Consider the following 16,662-nt stretch of genomic DNA (forward strand, 5'->3'; position numbering starts at 1 on the left):
AGTGGGAATAGTAAATTTTATCCCTGCGCTAGCCAACACTTTTCCTACAGTTGCACTCTCTGAATTGGGAATAGTAATTTTAACCTCTACGCTTTCCAACAATTTCCCTACTGTTGCACTCTGTGTAAGTATATATATATTATTTTTTATATGTAAATGTTTAATTTATTTTAACTTTTTATTTATTAGCTATTATTTTTAAACATGTTTTAATAGTTTTAACAATGTTCATTTTTTTTACATTAAGAAAACGATATTTTTTACAACTATATTTTTGACATAAATATTTATTTTCTCTATAATTTTGTTCTTACCATGATGTAGATAGTATGGCAGTTAGCGTGGGCCCTGGTTGGGTGTAGGCAGCGCCCGCCGCTGCACATTGTTCAGTGGCCGGGGCTGGTGCCAATGCAGCACAGACTTAGTGGGCACAAGGCCGCTCAGGGGCTGTGGCAGGGTGTGCGAGCCTGAGCCCCTGCACCTGGCTGCAAGATGTACGCCCAGAGGAGCACAGGAGTGATCCCGAAGGCAGCCTTTGAAGATGACGGAGTACAAGCTGCTGGTGGCGGGAGCAGTTGGTGTTGGGAAGAGCGTTCCGACAATTCAATTCATTCTAAACCACTTTGTAGATGAATATGACCCCACGATAGAAGACTCCTACCGAAAGCAGGTGATGATAGATGGGGAAACATGTTTGTTGGACATCTTGGACACTGCGGGTCAAGAGGAGTACAGTGCGATGAGAGACCAGTACATGAGGTAAGGTGAGGGCTTCCTGTGCGTCTTTGCAATTAACAATATGAAGTCCTTTGAAGACATACACCAGTACAGAGAACAAAGCAAACGGGTGAAGAACTCTGATGACGTACCAATGGTGTTAGTGGGAAACAAATGTGACTTCCCGGCATGGACGGTGAAGACACGACAAGCGCATGACCTGGCCAGGAGTTATGGCATTCCTTACATTGAGATGTCTGCAAAAACAAGACAGGGGGTTGAAGATGCCTTTTATACATTAGTATAGGAGATCCGTAGGCACAAGCTTCGCAAGTTGAATCCTCCAGATGAGAGCGGCCAAGGGTGTCTGAACGGCAATTGTGTGATATCATGACTAAGTTGACATGGCACTGGCTCTGTGGAGAAGGGAGGCCATCTCTCCAGATGGTGCACAAGACAAACAAAGTAGATGAAGAACAAGACAAACCAGAAAACGAAACACCCAGAAGCTAACAAAATAATAATTTTGAAGAAACTCACACAGAATGGTCAGGGCCATTTCAAACCACTGGCTTTTTTGCCTTGCATGTCATGAGGTTTTGTCGTAACAAATCACCCCATTGGAGAAGGTTGCATCAACTCACGGAGAACTAATCTTTTTCTGTTGCCGTTGCCACAGCTTTTTAACTTACTATTAACATTATTGAATCATATTTAGTTGGTAATTATTTATGTATTTTTAATGGTGGACATATGCAGTTCTTTAATTGTATTTAAGTGTTTTAAAAATGTTTGTAAACAAACATTATATCAGATGTATTTTCAGATATTTTTGCACAAAGAGGGGGTCAAAATGGGAAGACTCCTAGCATGTTGAGGAGAGAATGCCCACCCCTGCTAATCTTCAAGTTAATGTACACAGACAGGAGCATTATAAACACACATACAGGAATTATTAGTCACATGTACGAACACCTATAGAGCCCACCAATATCGAGTTCCTTTGGAGCATAGCTCTCACTTGCATTACGGGAGAACAGGCACAGACCTTGGAGGCTGCAATTCAGTTAGATGCAATATTGAGGCTGTGCGAACAATGGCTCAATGCAAAGCCTCAGGCCCTGATGGGCTAAGAGGTGAACAAACACATTATTGAGTTTTTATTATTAACCTACATTAATATCAAGTTTTAAATATTGTAGGGACAGAATATCAACAACCAGAATATTGACTTGAAGGTAAGAAATATCAATTTTGTTAATATCAAAGTTAGTAATACCAATAGCAAAAATGTCATGTTACTAATATTGATGTTTATATTAGGGTTATGTATTTTAGTATATATTTTATATGTATGTGTATAGTACTGTTTTTAAAAAAATGTATATAACAATTTTAGAAGTTAGTAATTTGTTTTTAAAGTCAATTATACCTTTTAGTACTGTAGTGGGTTGTGGGTTTATAGGGGAATGGCGTGGGAAGTAATTTAATTATAGTAAATTAAATAATATTTTTTAGGAATTATTAATTATTTTTAATTACATTTTGCATTCTAGTTCTGTAGTGGGTTTTGGGTTTATAGGGGAATAGGGTGGGAAGTAATTTAATTGTAATTAAGTAATTATAAATTTTTATATTTGGGTATTGATAATTAATGTATTCTTAATTATTTATTAATTGGTCTGTATTAATTATTATGTATTGGTATTGAGCATTAATTTATTGTTAATTAATTTCATACGTTTTTATTTATTGGTATTTTTAATTGATGCATTGGTAATTTATTCATAAATCATTATTTAATTACAAAAAGGATTTAATTTATAAGTATGTTATTTTTAACCCCTACGCTAGCCAACGCTTTCTCTACTGTGGCACTCTTTGAGGTGGGAATAGTATTTTTTACCTCTACGCTATCCAATACTTTCCCTACTGTTGTACTAACTCGAGTGGGAATATTAATTTTTACCTCTACGCTATTCCACACTTTCCCTACTATTGCACTCTCTGGAGTGGAAATAGTAATTTTTAACCCTACGCTATCCAACACTTTCCCTACTGTAGAACTCTTTGGAGTGGGAATAGTAATTTTTACCCCTACTCTATCCAACACTTTCCCTACTGTTGCACTCTTTGCAGTGGAAATAGTCATTTTTACCCCTACGCTATCCAACACTTCCCCTACTGTTGCACTCTTTGGAGTGGGAATAGTAATTTTTACCCCTACACGATCCAAGACTTTCCCTACTATTGCACTCACTGGAGTGGGAATAGTAATTTTTACCTCTATGCTATCCAACACTTTCCTTACTGTTGCACTCACTGGAGTTGCAATAGTAATTTTTACCCCTACGCTATCCAACATTTTCCCTACTGCTGCACTCTCTGGATTTGGAATAGTAATTTCAACCTCTACGCTATCCAACACTTTCCCTACTGTTACACTCACCGGAGTGGGAATAGTAATTTTTACCCCTACTTTATCCAACACTTTCCCTATTGTTACACTCTCTGGAGTTGGAATAGCAATTATAACTGCTACGCTACCTAACACTTTCCTTACTGTTGCACTCTCTTAAGTTGGAATAGTAATTTTTTACCTCTACGCTATCCAACACTTTCCCTACTGTTGCACTCACTGGAGTGGAAATAGTAATTTTTACCCCTACGCTATCCAACACTTTCCCTACTGTTGCACTCTCTGAAGTGGGAATAGTTATTTTAACCTCTACGCTATCCAACACTTTCCCTACTGTTGCACTCACTGTAGTGGGAATAGTAATTGTTATCCCTGCGCTAGCCAACACTTTTCCTACTGTTGCTCTTTCTGAATTGGGAATAGTAATTTTAACCTCTACGCTATCCAACAATTTCCCTACTGTTGCACTCTGTGTAAGTGAATATATATTATTTTTTATATGTAAATGTTTAATGTATTTTAACTTTTTATTTATTAGCTATTATTTTTAAACATGTTTTAATATTTTTAACGATGTTCATTTTTTTACATTAAAAAACGATATTTTTTACAACTATATTTTTGACATCAATATTTTTTATCTATATAATTTTGTACAAACCATGATTTAGATAGTATGGCGGTTAGCGTGGGCCCTGGTTGGGTGTATGCAGCTCCCGCCGCTGCACATTGTTCAGTGGCCGTGGCTGGTGCCAATGCGGCACAGACTTAGTGGGCACAAGGCCGCTCAGGGGCTGCGGTAGGGCGTGCAAGCCTGAGCCCTTGCACCTGGCTGCGAGATATACACCCAGAGGAGCACAGGAGTGATCCCGAAGGCAGCCTTTAAAGATGACGGAGTACAAGCTGCTGGTGGTGGGAGCAGTTGGTGTTGGGAAGAGCGTTCCGACAATTCAACTCATTCTAAACCACTTTTGTAAGAAATGGTGTTACCAAATCTCCAGGGGGGGTAGCATGGAGCAGAGCGGGCAGGCCAAACTTCGAAGGACAAGTGTAAAGCACTCACGCAGTACCCACAGACGACCCCCCAGGCACACCACAAAAGAAACACAACACCGCTTCTGGTTGGAAAAAAGACGTAGTTTAGTAGTATCTCCAACCTGCAAGGCAAAAATGCAAAACAGTGGTAATCACAACAGGGCGCCAACTAGTGCCAGAGCCAAGTATATCAGGGGGGGTTATTTACAGGGGGACAATGGGAAAAATGGTCCAGCCCGTGAGTCCGTGCCTGAAATAAAAAGAATGCGTGGTCATAAGCACGAGCCCTTAGTAGACTACGTGAGGGAAAGAAAGAATAATTAATGATGCCCAAGGGCGATCTCGCAGGGCAAACTCAGGCCTTCATCCTTGGTAGTAGGCTGCAATTGCAAAACACAACATGACGCATAAACATACATCATGCATTACAACGTCAGCACGACCCCTGTAAGGGAAAAACATCATGGCATCACAGCATATGATAACCGGCAGGTATAACCATAGGGCCCTTAGGCCTCCGTCACCAGAGCAACAGGTTATGCAGAACACCAGTGAGGTAGCCTTAGGGAAAAGAACTGGAGAGCGTAACTCCTTAGCCCCAAACCTGCAGCAAATACATCAGACAGTAAATTGGCGTCACCATAAGCATAAACCATCAGGGTGTATACAACAGCCAACCCTCCGCATGAAGTTAAACATTAGGCATACATATTATGGTGTGACGTTAGGCATTAAACCATGAGCATGCGCATGAGGGCATCAACATAAGGTATAGGCCTCAATCATAAGGCAGGGTCTGCGGCACATCTCAGTGGCATCAGCAGTTTTATCCCCGGATGGAACACCTAAAATGCACCAGGCCTAAATCACATTGAACCTGGGGACAGATACCTTAGTATAAATGCATTTAACATGGGCCTGACTCTAGGCCTAAGAACCTCAACATAGGACAATCCCTCCTCGGGGCATAGACATGCAGATTGGTAACCGGGAACCAATGGGCATCGATGTCAGTTCGCTTTTCAGGCGGCTGCCCAGTCCAGGGCCTATCTACCACCTATACAGGCATAAAAGGGGGCCCCTAAAACATGGTGTCCTAGCTGGAGGTCTCCAAGATTGCCAGCCATAGGGGGGCGGGCACCGACCCTGTGCCCCGACTCTAGGCCCCAACCCACAGACACTGTGGGCCTAATTTAGATCTGGGCCCACTTCGGGGGGGGGGGGGGACTTTCGGTCACTTCTGGACCCAGTTGCAGGCTCTCCTCAGGCTAATCTGGGCCAACGGCACTCGCTCCAGTCTCGAGGGCGCGGCGGGCATCGACTAACTGCCCCGACATGCCCCCAACCCACTATGCGGCCGAGTCCCCACTCACCGGGGTTATTGGGATGTCTCCTCGATCACCGGCACTCTTCCTGCTTCACCCGGGCCCCTCCTCTCTCACGGGGACCCGGGGCTTCTAGAATGGCTTCTCTGGACTCGCGGGGCTCTCCTTAGCATTGGAGGGCCCGCCCTCTGCAGCACTTGTCCGGTCCTCTCGACGTCAGGGCTCCCTCTGCGCACGGGGGTCCGGCAACGGCGGAGCATGCGGGGGCTCTCTCAAAGCATGAGAGCCCCATGGCAGCTCCTTTGATAGGGGCAGGTCACACGGGGCCTGCAAGGCCTCACTCGGGCGCCGGCAGCACAATCGTGGCTCCCTCTTCACCACGGCATCCTGCTTCACCCGGGCCCCTCCTCTCTCACGGGGACCCGGGGCTTGGGGTCGGCGTCTTTTCCGCTTCCTCTGCGGTGGGGCGGGGCTTCCGGGGGACGCTCCGGCCAGGACCAATCCCAGCGTGACTCCCCTTACGTCACGGGGAAGCCCGCGCTGGACTCCGGCTCCACCCAGGCCGCAGCGGTGATCCTGGGCAACTTTGCGACGCGGGGTAGGCACCCGCTGATTAATTATTCATGCCCCAGTGCGGCCTCGCCTCCTCCTCGATCCTGGGCTGCGGCGGTGATTCCTGGCAGTTCCTGAGGCGGCGCACACGTGGCTCTCCCTGGCAGCAAGCTCCTCACCTCTTTTGGGGTCGTGGGGGATAGCGCTTGAAAGGGGTAGCGCTTCCAACAACACGGCGCTCTGTAGGCACAACAAATCTTCCTGGCCCCACAGTAACACAGGTGAGTCCGGGACATGCAGTGCTTGTAGAGGTGATTATAGCGCTTAGGGCTTCACAGCGCTTGAGCCAGCAGCAGTTCCCAGTGGCACAGTTCCCTCAGGCCACACAGGCCCAGCGCTTCCACAAGTACCAGTTCCTCGGGGGCACAATCCTCCCCATACAGCGCTTCGCAGGCAGCTCTTCACAGCCCAGCGCTTCCAAAGGGCCAAAGCTTCACAAGGGGGGCGGACAGTCACACAATAGGCCCCAGGGGCACACTCCTCACCTCCTGGGGGGGAGGGGATCCAATCGGTTCCTTCCCTTCTCGGCGCTCCTTCAGCGCGGCGCTGGCGTTGTTTAAGGTCCCAACAGCGTCAGGGACCTAGAGGGGGGGACCCTACTTCATTAGGGGCCCCGGGGACAGTAGAGGGGGGGTTGGATGAATGCAGGGCCCAGCTCACAGGCCCAAGTGGCGGTAACACCTCGCAGCAGGTCCCCTCACGTTCCTGTCCCAGCTCTGTCTGCCTCTCTGGTGGCACATCCCCCTTACTTGTACCCTCCTCCCAGTCAGTGCCAGAACCCTCTAGAATGTTAGGGGCAAACTGGTCTAAACTGGCTCAAGGGGAGGGGTTGAGCACCCTGGGTGCCAGGATTCCCTCCAAAAGCTTGGGGTGGCTGGGTAATAATATCTAGAATGCTGACCTACGGCAGTCAGGTGGCAAAACCCATGGCCATGGCATCCATTTTAAATACAGAACTTTTCAGTCAGGTGCATTTCTAAAACTGGGGGATATTTCCTGCACACCATTTCCTAGACAAGGGGGGCCAAAAAGCGAAATATTCTGGGGGAAATGGCTAAGTCCAACAACTTGTAGATGAATATGACCCCACGATAGAGGACTCCTACCGAAAGCAGGTGATGATAGATGGAGAAACATGTTTGTTGGACATCTTGGACACTGCGGGTCAAGAGGAGTACAGTGCGATGAGAGACCAGTACATGAGGACAGGTGAGGGCTTCCTGTGCGTCTTTGCCATTAACAATACGAAGTCCTTTGAAAACATTCACCAGTACAGAGAACAAATCAAACGGGTGAAGAACTCTGATGACGTACCAATGGTGTTAGTGGGAAACAAATGTGACCTCCCGGCATGGACGGTGAAGACACGACAAGCGCATGTACTGGCCAGGAGTTATGGCATTCCTTACATTGAGATGTCTACAAAAACAAGACAGGGGGTTGAAGACGCCTTTTATACATTAGTGTGGGAGATCCGTAGGCACAAGCTTCGCAAGTTGAATCCTCCAGATGAGAGCGGCCAAGGGTGTCTGAACTGCAAGTGTGTGATATCATGACTAAGTTGACATGGCACTGGCTCTGTGGAGAAGGGAGGCCATCTCTCCAGCAGGTGCACAACGACAAATAAAGGAGATGAAGAACAAGACAAACCAAAAAACGAAACACCCAGAAGCTAACAAAATAATAATTTTAAAGAAACGCACACAGAATGGTCAGCGCCATTTCAAACCACTTGCTTTTTTGCCTTGCATGTCATGCGGTTTTGTCGTAACCAATCACCCCATTGGAGAAGGTTGCATCAACTAACGGAGAACTCATCTTTTTCTGTTGCCGATGCCACAGCTTTTTAACTTACTATTAATATTATTGAATCATATTTAGTTGGTAATTATTTATGTATTTTTAATGGTGGATATATGCATTTCTTTAATTGGATTTATGTGTTTTAAAAATGTTTGTAAACCAACATTTTATCAGATATATTTTAAGTTATTGTTTCAGTTTATTTAAATGTGTTCCAAAAATATTTTTGGAATTATTATTTAAGTTTTTGGGGTGATTACTGTTTGGTGTTGGTAGATAGAGATGTAGATTCTATTCCAATGTAATTTTTTATTTTAAGTTTATTAATGGTTTGAATTAGATCTTGGCGGATGGAATACTTCATCACAAATGTGACGGACATTCACATCCCCTTATTACAAGTGCAATAGGATGTAATTTACTTGTAATACGGCGGACAGGATATTCGTCACGTTTGTGAGGGAGTATCTCATCCATGAAGATCTAAATCAGGCTCTAAGTTTTTCTATATTATATCGTATGTAATTGTTTATAGCATGATTTCCCTTTTTTACGATATTAGGTATTTATATGTTTTATATGAACTGATTTCGAGGTGGAATGCTATTTGTATTTTCTCCAAACTACAGCACTTTTCCTAATGTGTTACAAATGGAGTGGGAATAGTCAATCTAATCCCTCTGAATTCCAACACTTTCCCTACTGTTGCTTAAAATGGAGTCAGAATAGTGGATCTAAGCCCTCCGGAGCTCAACACCTTCCTTACTGTTGCTTGAACTGAATGAAGTGTGAATAGTAAATGTAACCCCTCTGGAGTCTAACATTTATTGTACTAATATTTAAAGTGGAGTGCGAACAGTAAATGTAACCCCTCCAGAATGTAATAGTTTCCGTACTGTTCCATAGACTGGAGTGTGAATAGTAAGTCTAATAAGTACTACAACACTTTACTGCTTATAAGGGTGGAGTGAGATTTGTAAATTAAGCTTTTATAAGTTATACATTTTATGCAACTTTTTTTACACAGCATTTTTGCAGATATTTTTAGAATTGGTGTTTAATACTGCATGCTTTTATTTTTCTTCTAATTTGTATTTTTCATAGTAGGTTTCAACTGTGTTTTACAAGTTACATTTTTCACATTGATTGATATATATTTTTTCCCACAATGTGATCAAAAAGATCCTGCATTCTCAATTACGGGTGCTCAGCGTGGGGGCCGGATCCTGGCCCAAATCATCAATTTTCCACCAAAATACGCTGCACTCTGTGAATCTGGTTACTGCTTATTTTATTTTAAATTCAGCACTCTGACCAGTGTCTGAATTTAAAATAAAATAAGCAGTAACCAGATTCTCTAAGTTCCGCTTTTTTTGGTGGAAAATATATATATATATATATATATATTATCTACTGGCGGTCGCCAGTAGATAGTTATAGTTAGGACCTATTTTCCATAGGAAATCTGCAACATTCTATTTGGAGTAACTTTGGCGCCGGTTGACGAATCTTCGCGAAATTTTCAAAACTTACGGCCAGCTCCGATCTGCTCCTATCCTGAAAGTTTTACGGGGGCCGAGAGAAAAGGGGTGTCCCAAAACGCATTTTCCCCATGCAATTGCCCATAGGACCTTTAGCCGCAGCTACAGCCCGAACTACTGAACGGAATTACACCAAATTTGGCAAAGAGTTAGTCCTTAGTTCAGACTCGTGCCTTTTGCTTAAATGGTGTAAATCTGTTCGAAATTTCCTGAGAAAATGACATTTAAAAGTACATATATATGTATGGCCTCGGAGGGTCCGCTCCGCGTACCCTAAGCACACCCTGCCATGGGCAAGCTGTATTCTAATTGGCTGTCAACACTCCAAATAAGGAAGTGTTGGCAGCCATCTTGTGCCTTTGTACAACCGATATTTACAACAAGGGGTGGTGAGGGACAGAGTCTCTGAATTAAGCAGAAAGCTCTCACCCAGTCAAGAGATCAGGGCTAGATCCAACACCGTTTTTTAGCTCACTGCACCATCCCAGTTTCAGAACCTGGCTGTATGCAAATTAGTCTGTTCCTGTCCCAGTGCATGATGGGAACAGGGCAAACCAAACTACAAAAGCCAATTCTTACACTGGGAAGGAAACAAGCTCCCGGGGACCGGTTTCTGGCATTACAGCCGTCTTCGGCCCGGTTTGCTTGAATCCTGATGGTGCAATGAGCAAGGGTCTCACATCTGAGAATACCCTTCCACGCTTAGGGTGGACAAAAATATTTACAACAAGGGGTGGTGACTCAGACATGAGTCCCTTTCTCACTGCTCCATCAGGATTCAAGCAAGCCGGGTCGAAGAAGGCTGAAATGCCAGAAACCGGTCCCCGGTAGCTTGTCTCCTTTCTGGTGAAGAATTGGCTTGGTAGTTTAGTCTGCCCTGTTTCCATGATGCACTGGGCCAGGGACAGACTGATTTGCATATAGCCAGGTTCTGAGCTGGGATGGGGCAGTGAGATAAATAACGGTGATGGATCAAGCCCTGATCTTTGGACTGGGTAAGAGTGGTCTGCTTAACTCAGACACTCTGTTCATCACCACCCCCTTTTATAAATCGTTTGTACAACCGAGGCACAAGAAACCCCCCAAAAAACCTTGCAAAACACGAAAAGGGGGCAGGGTAGAAACACCCTGACCCCCTAGGCCTGCTCAGGGGGTTCCAAAAGGACCCCCAAGGCCAAAAAAGGCCCAAAAAAAAGGATGCACCCAGGATCCGCGCATTCTGCAGATAAAAAAATTACGCTCGGACCCGTTGCAGAGAGGTGCTACAGGCCACGCCCCTTTTTACACCTCTCTGCAGCGCAGCATTGTGGCGCTTACTGGAGGTACCTGGTGGGCTAGTTGGACCCCAGGGACCCTCAAGATTGCAAATGCTACTTACCAGTATGCATCTGTTCATGGCGTGTAGGGCTGCTGACATTCATATCTGTGCATAGATCGCCGCCTAGTGTTGGGTCCGGATGATTGCACATTGTTGTCCTGGAAGAGTCTTCGAAGTATCACGAGACAGGTGGCTCCTCCCCTGGACTACAGTGCGCATGGGCATCGACTCCATCCCCAGATTGTTTTTAGCCATTGTGGCCAAGATGGAGTGAAACTCAGTGAATGATGACCATGCCATGAAATGATATGTGAACACTGCAGCTGCTACAGGCGCCGGGGAGGAGGGCGGGCGATATGAATGTCAGCAGCCCTACATGCCAAGAACAGATGCATACTGGTAAGTAGCATTTGCAGTTCGAGGCATCTGGGCTGCTGAATTCATATCTGTGCATAGAATACATAGCAGTCCCTCCATTAGCGGCGGCCGTCCGTGCCAGCTGCAGCAGTTTGGAAAAGTGTCTTGAGAACAGCCTGCCCTACAGCTGCCTGCTGTTTGGAGTGCACGTCTACACAGTAATGCTTAGTAAATGTGTGTGTGGCAGACCATGTGGCTGCTCTACATATGTCCTCTAAGGGAATGTTTCCAAGGAAAGCCATAGAGGCCCCCAACTTTCTGGTGGAGTGGGCTCTTGGTGGAATGGTAAGAGTGCGTTTTGCCTTTGCATAGCAGATTTGAATACATTTCACGATCCACCTAGCAATACCAGCCTTGGAAATAGGGTTGCCTTTGTGATATGGCGCAAAGGCAACAAAAAGCTGCTTAGTCTTTCTAAAATCCTTGGTCCTATCAATGTAATACATCAGGGCCCGCTTAACGTCAAGGGTGTGGAGCATCCGCTCCGCCAGTGACTCTGGATTTTGAAAGAACACCGGCAACTCAATGGTTTGGTTGATGTGGAACTGAGACACAACCTTGGGTAGAAATTTAGGGTTAGTGCGTAGCACTACCCTGTTTGAATGAACTTGGAAGAAAGGCTCTTGGATTGTGAGGGCTTGCAGTTCACTAACCCTCCGTAGCGATGTAATTGCTACAAGGAAAGCCACTTTCCATGTCAAGAACTGAATCTCACAGGAATGTAGTGGCTCAAAGGGAGGACCCATCAGTCTTGTAAGAACCACATTGAGGTTCCATTCAGGAGCTGGTGGAGTCCGTGGCGGAATGACTCTTTTGAGGCCTTCCAGAAAAGCTTTGATGGCAGGCACTTTGAAAAGTGAAAGGTGCTGTCTATTTTGGAGGTATGCGGCCATCGCAGACAGGTGAATGCGAATGGAAGTATATGCCAGATTACACCTGCATAGATGGAACAGGTAACAGATGATGTTTTGAATAGAAGCATCTAGTGGATCAATGTTGTGGTTCGCACAATAGATGACAAACCGTTTCCATTTTGCCGTATAACATGCTCTAGTAGTGGGCTTTCTAGCCTCCCGAATGATGTCCATGCAATTGGGAGGAAGGTTGAGGTAGCCAAACTCTAGGACTTCAGGAGCCAGATCGCCAGGTTGAGCTGCTGCGGATCTGGGTGCTGAATGTCGCCATGGCTCTGCGTCAGAAGGCTGGGTGTGAGATGAAGCCTTTGATGCGGTACCACGGAAAGTTCCAGAAACGTGGTGTACCATGGTTGGCGAGACCACGTTGGAGCAACTAGGATGAGAGTCATTGAGTGCTGCCTGAGCTTGCGCGCCACCAGCGGTATCAGAGGTGCTGGGGGAAAAGCGTACGCAAATCTGCCTGACCAGTTCATCCATATCGCATTGCCCTGCGATTGCGGGTGTGGGAACCTGGCGGCGAAGCTTTGGCATTTTGCGTTCTCCCTTGTGGCGAACAGGTCGATCTCTGGATGACCCCACCTGTGGAAGTACGGTTGGAGTACTGATGGATGTATCTCCCACTCGTGCATTTGGTGGCTGTGCCTGCTGAGCAGGTCCGCCATCTGATTGTCCTTGCCTGGGAGATGTTCTGCCATGAGGAAAATGTTCCTCTGAATGGCCCACTTCCACATGCTCTGAGCCAGATGAGACAGCTGCGGAGAGTGTGTGCCCCCCTGTTTCTGAATGTAGTACATTGCCGTCATGTTGTCCGTCCGGATCAACACGACCTTGTTGCACAGATGTACTTTGAATGCCTTTAAGGCCATGAAGATCGCCATCAGTTCCAGTACATTGATGTGCATCTTCCTTTGCAGTAGTGTCCATAGTCCCTGCACAGTGTATTGGAGTACATGCGCTCCCCATCCCTGGAGAGAAGCGTCCGTTGTCAGGACAATCTGCGGCACAGGCTCTTGAAACGGTCGGCCCTTGCAAAGGTTTCGTGGATTCCACCAATGCAGAGAGTTGTATGCCCGACCGCTCACAACACTAGGTCTTTTAACTGCCCGTGAGCCTGAGTCCACTGACGTGCTAAGCACTCCTGAAGCGGACGCATATGTAGTCTCGCGTGTGGGACTATGGAGATGCAGGAGGCCATCATGCCTATCAACTGCATGAACACTCTTGCTGGAAGCGAGTGTTGAGCTCTGAATTTTTGGATCAGCGATTGAATGCTGTTGACTCTCACTGAATTTGGCTGCGCTGTGGCCGCCAGAGTGTTTATGATCGCACCCAGATACTGCCGTATGTGGGCGGGCTGGAGATGGGATTTTGGGTAATTCAGTGAGAACCCCAGATCGTGCAGAAGGTGAATGGTGTGGGACACGTGGTCGGCGCACTGCTGGGCCGACTTCGCCTGAATGAGCCAGTCGTCCAGATAGGGGTAGACGTGGATGTTTTGACGTCTTAGATGCGCCCCCACCGTCGCCAGGCACTTTGTGAAAACCCTGGGCGCTGTGGTGACCCCAAAAGGCAAAACCTTGAACTGGTAGTGCTGGTTTTGAATGGTGAACCTGAGGTACTTTCTGTGTGAAGGATGCAGTGGAATGTGGAAGTACGCATCCTTCAGGTCCAGAGTTGCTAGGAAGTCCCCTTGCCGAAGCAGTGGTAGAACCTGCTGCAGCGTGAGCATATGGAAATGTTCTGACAGAATGTAAAAGTTGAGAGGTCTGAGGTCTAGGATGGGCCTGAGGGATCCGTCCTTCTTTGGAATCAGAAAGTACAGGGAGTAAACTCCTGTACCTCTTTCCTGCAGGGGCACGAGCTCTATTGCCCCTTTTTGCAGCATGACGTTGACTTCTTGCTGCAACAAGTGCAAGTGCTCGCCGGACATAGGACGGTTCTTTGGGGGTATGTTGGGTGGAGTGGATGTGAGCTCCAGACAATAACCGTATTGGATAAGAGATCTGACCCACCTGTCCGTGGTGATGGACTTCCACACGGGCAGGAACTGCTGGAGTCTCCCCCCGACCGGTGTTGCGTGGTCGGGGGGCAGTGACAAGGCGTCACTGTTTGTTGGCGGTGGAGGACCTGGAGCTGTTATTTCCACGTCCTCTGCCTTTGACGTTGTTGCCACGGTATCCACCCCGACCCTTGTTGGTATAGGAAGGTTGGGTGTTGCTCTTGTAGAATTGCTTCGACTGTGACAGTTGACCCCTCGAGGTGCCTCTATTATTGGAGCGACGAAAGGAACCACCCCGAAACTGCTGGGACTGCAAGGCACCCATAGACTTCGCAGTGTCGGTGTCCTTCTTCATCTCCTCGAGGGTGGTATCAACCTCTGGGCCAAACAGGTGGTCTGGGTTGACCGTCTGGTTCAAGATGGTGGTTTGAATGTCTGGTTTGAAACCGGATATCCTGAGCCATGCATGTCTACGAAGTAGAACGCTAGTGTTAATTGCTCTTGAGGCGGTGTCAGCCACATCCAGAGCGCACTTAATTGAAGCATTGGTGATAAGCTTCCCCTCCTGTATCAACATTTCTGCTGCTTCCTTATATTGATCGGGTAAGTGCTGTAAAAGGGTCTCTAGAGTGTCATAGTGTGCCCTGTCGTAACGCGCCAGTAGCGCCTGTGTGTTGGATATGCGCCATATGTTGGCTGCCTGCGCAGCCACCCTTTTCCCCGAAGCCTCAAATACTTTTGATTCCTTGTCTGGGGGAGGAGCATCACCTGTAGTTTGTGAGTTGGCTCTTTTGCGTGCATTGGAGACAACCAGGGAATCCAGAGGCAACTGTCCCTTGATATAAGTAGGATCAGTGGGCGCTGCCTTGTACTTCTTGTCGATACGTGGGTTGATGACCCTTGCTCGGGTGGGCTCCTTGAAGACTTCTGCCGCATGTTTCAACACCCCTTTTAGCATTGGCAAAGTTTTTACAGTTTTTTCAGAGACTGAAAAGGTGTCAAAGAGGAAGTCGACGTCTACTGGGTCAGCATGTAGATCGACGTCATGATTGGCTGCCGCCCTTTCAATGAGTGCATTGAAAGCTGCAGAGTCTTCTGTTGGGGAAGTCTTGGCTGAAAAAAGCTGAGGCTCCTGCCCCGAATGTGGGTCCCCAGGATTGCCACCAGCAGACCATGGCTCAGTCACATCTTCTGGGTCTGAGTATACTGGATAGGAATACTCATCCTCGTTGTTGCCGTCACCTTCCTCCACATTGGAATGAGTGGGTGAAAGTTCATGTGCTTGTGGTGACACAGGCTCCATAGAGGCAGAGGCACCAGCAGAGTCCATCTTTTTCTTAAGTGGAATTTGGTAATGCTCCAATTGTGGTTCAGGGGTGATCTTTCTCTTAAGGAGAGAGAGCTTGCCCCTGTTGGCGTCGATGATCACTTCTTGACGCTCCTCGTCTGCCAGCGGTCGGTGCCGTGGGCTTGGAACCACTAACGATGTCTTCGGCGTCGAAGATATCTTCACGGGCACTCCGGCCCCAGGTTTTGCTGTGAAAGCCTTCGGCGCCGTCTTTGGCGGCAACGTGAACAGAATCGGCGTTGGCGTCTTTGCCGGTTTTTGAAAAGGTTTGGGCGGCACAGGGTCCTTCAGCTCGACTTCTGCGGCCCCCTCCCTAATACGTTGAAGGGACTCCGTAACCTTCTTAGTGAACGAGGCGGAGGGACGCACCGGCTCGAGAGAGTCTTCTGAAGCTGGTTTTGGGATGGCGACCAATGACGCAGTCTTCGGAGCCGACGCAGTTGCCCCCTTGGCCTTGTCGAGTGGAAGCGGGGCAGTGAGAGACTTGGGGTCGTCCTGCCGCTTCTTCGTGTTGAGAGTGGCCTTCTTATGGTCGTCGGTCTTCTTGGTATCGAGGCGACTCTTAAGTGCGTCGACCATCTTCGGCACCGATGCAGCCGCGTCGGCCGTTTTAACCTTCGGCTTCGATACCGTAGTCTTCGGGTCGGCCATTTTGGCGTGGCCCTTGAGCTCGACGGCCATCTTGGATTTTTTCGGCGCCGAGGCCTCTGAAGTGTTCGACCCGACCAGCGCGACTAGCGTTTTCTGTTTCGATACGTCTGGCGTTGAGACCGATGGTTTCACTTTCGGTTTTTGTACCGTGAGTGGTGCCGTATCAATGTCCGTGGCCGGGCCGGAAGGCGGAGCCGTGGGACGGGAATCAAGGCTTTGGGTAAGGCATGAAGGCGATCCCTCGGCCTGGGCCTTAGAATGGTGGCTGGCCCCGGAGTCAGTTTGAGGAAGCTCATCGTCCGAGCTATCCTCTACGGTGGCAAGGGCCCCGTCGGCATCCCCTACCTCCTCGACGACTTCATCGAAATCCTCGTCTTCCGCGTCGTTGTCGTCCTCGACCTCCGACGCCGGGTTAGATTCTGGGATCTCCTGGATAGTGTCGTCGCCGACATCCTCCGTGTCGAAGATGTCTGCCGGAGGAGGTGCCGATCGCTGGGCCTGAAGGCGCGCAGCTCGGCGGAGCTTGAGTGTCTTCTTTGACCGGAACTTGGAGCAGGCCA

At 47.5% G+C, this 16,662-nt stretch overlaps 1 protein-coding gene and 1 pseudogene across 1 annotated transcript; both read left to right on the forward strand.

The window, feature by feature from the left end:
• The first annotated feature begins 541 nt into the window (after positions 1-541).
• On the forward strand, positions 542-1,111 carry LOC147666715 (GTPase HRas pseudogene; annotated as a pseudogene).
• Positions 1,112-4,024: 2,913 nt separating this feature from the next.
• Positions 4,025-7,664, forward strand: LOC147666716 (GTPase HRas-like). The gene is made up of 2 exons (XM_086948939.1): positions 4,025-4,109; positions 7,168-7,664. Exons 1-2 carry the CDS (start codon positions 4,025-4,027, stop codon positions 7,662-7,664), a joined length of 582 nt encoding a protein of 193 aa, XP_086805065.1.
• The last annotated feature ends 8,998 nt before the right edge of the window (positions 7,665-16,662 follow it).

The sequence above is a fragment of the Lissotriton vulgaris genome, unplaced genomic scaffold, assembly GCF_964263255.1.
Source record: "Lissotriton vulgaris unplaced genomic scaffold, aLisVul1.2 SCAFFOLD_1081, whole genome shotgun sequence".
NCBI lineage: Eukaryota > Metazoa > Chordata > Amphibia > Caudata > Salamandridae > Lissotriton > Lissotriton vulgaris.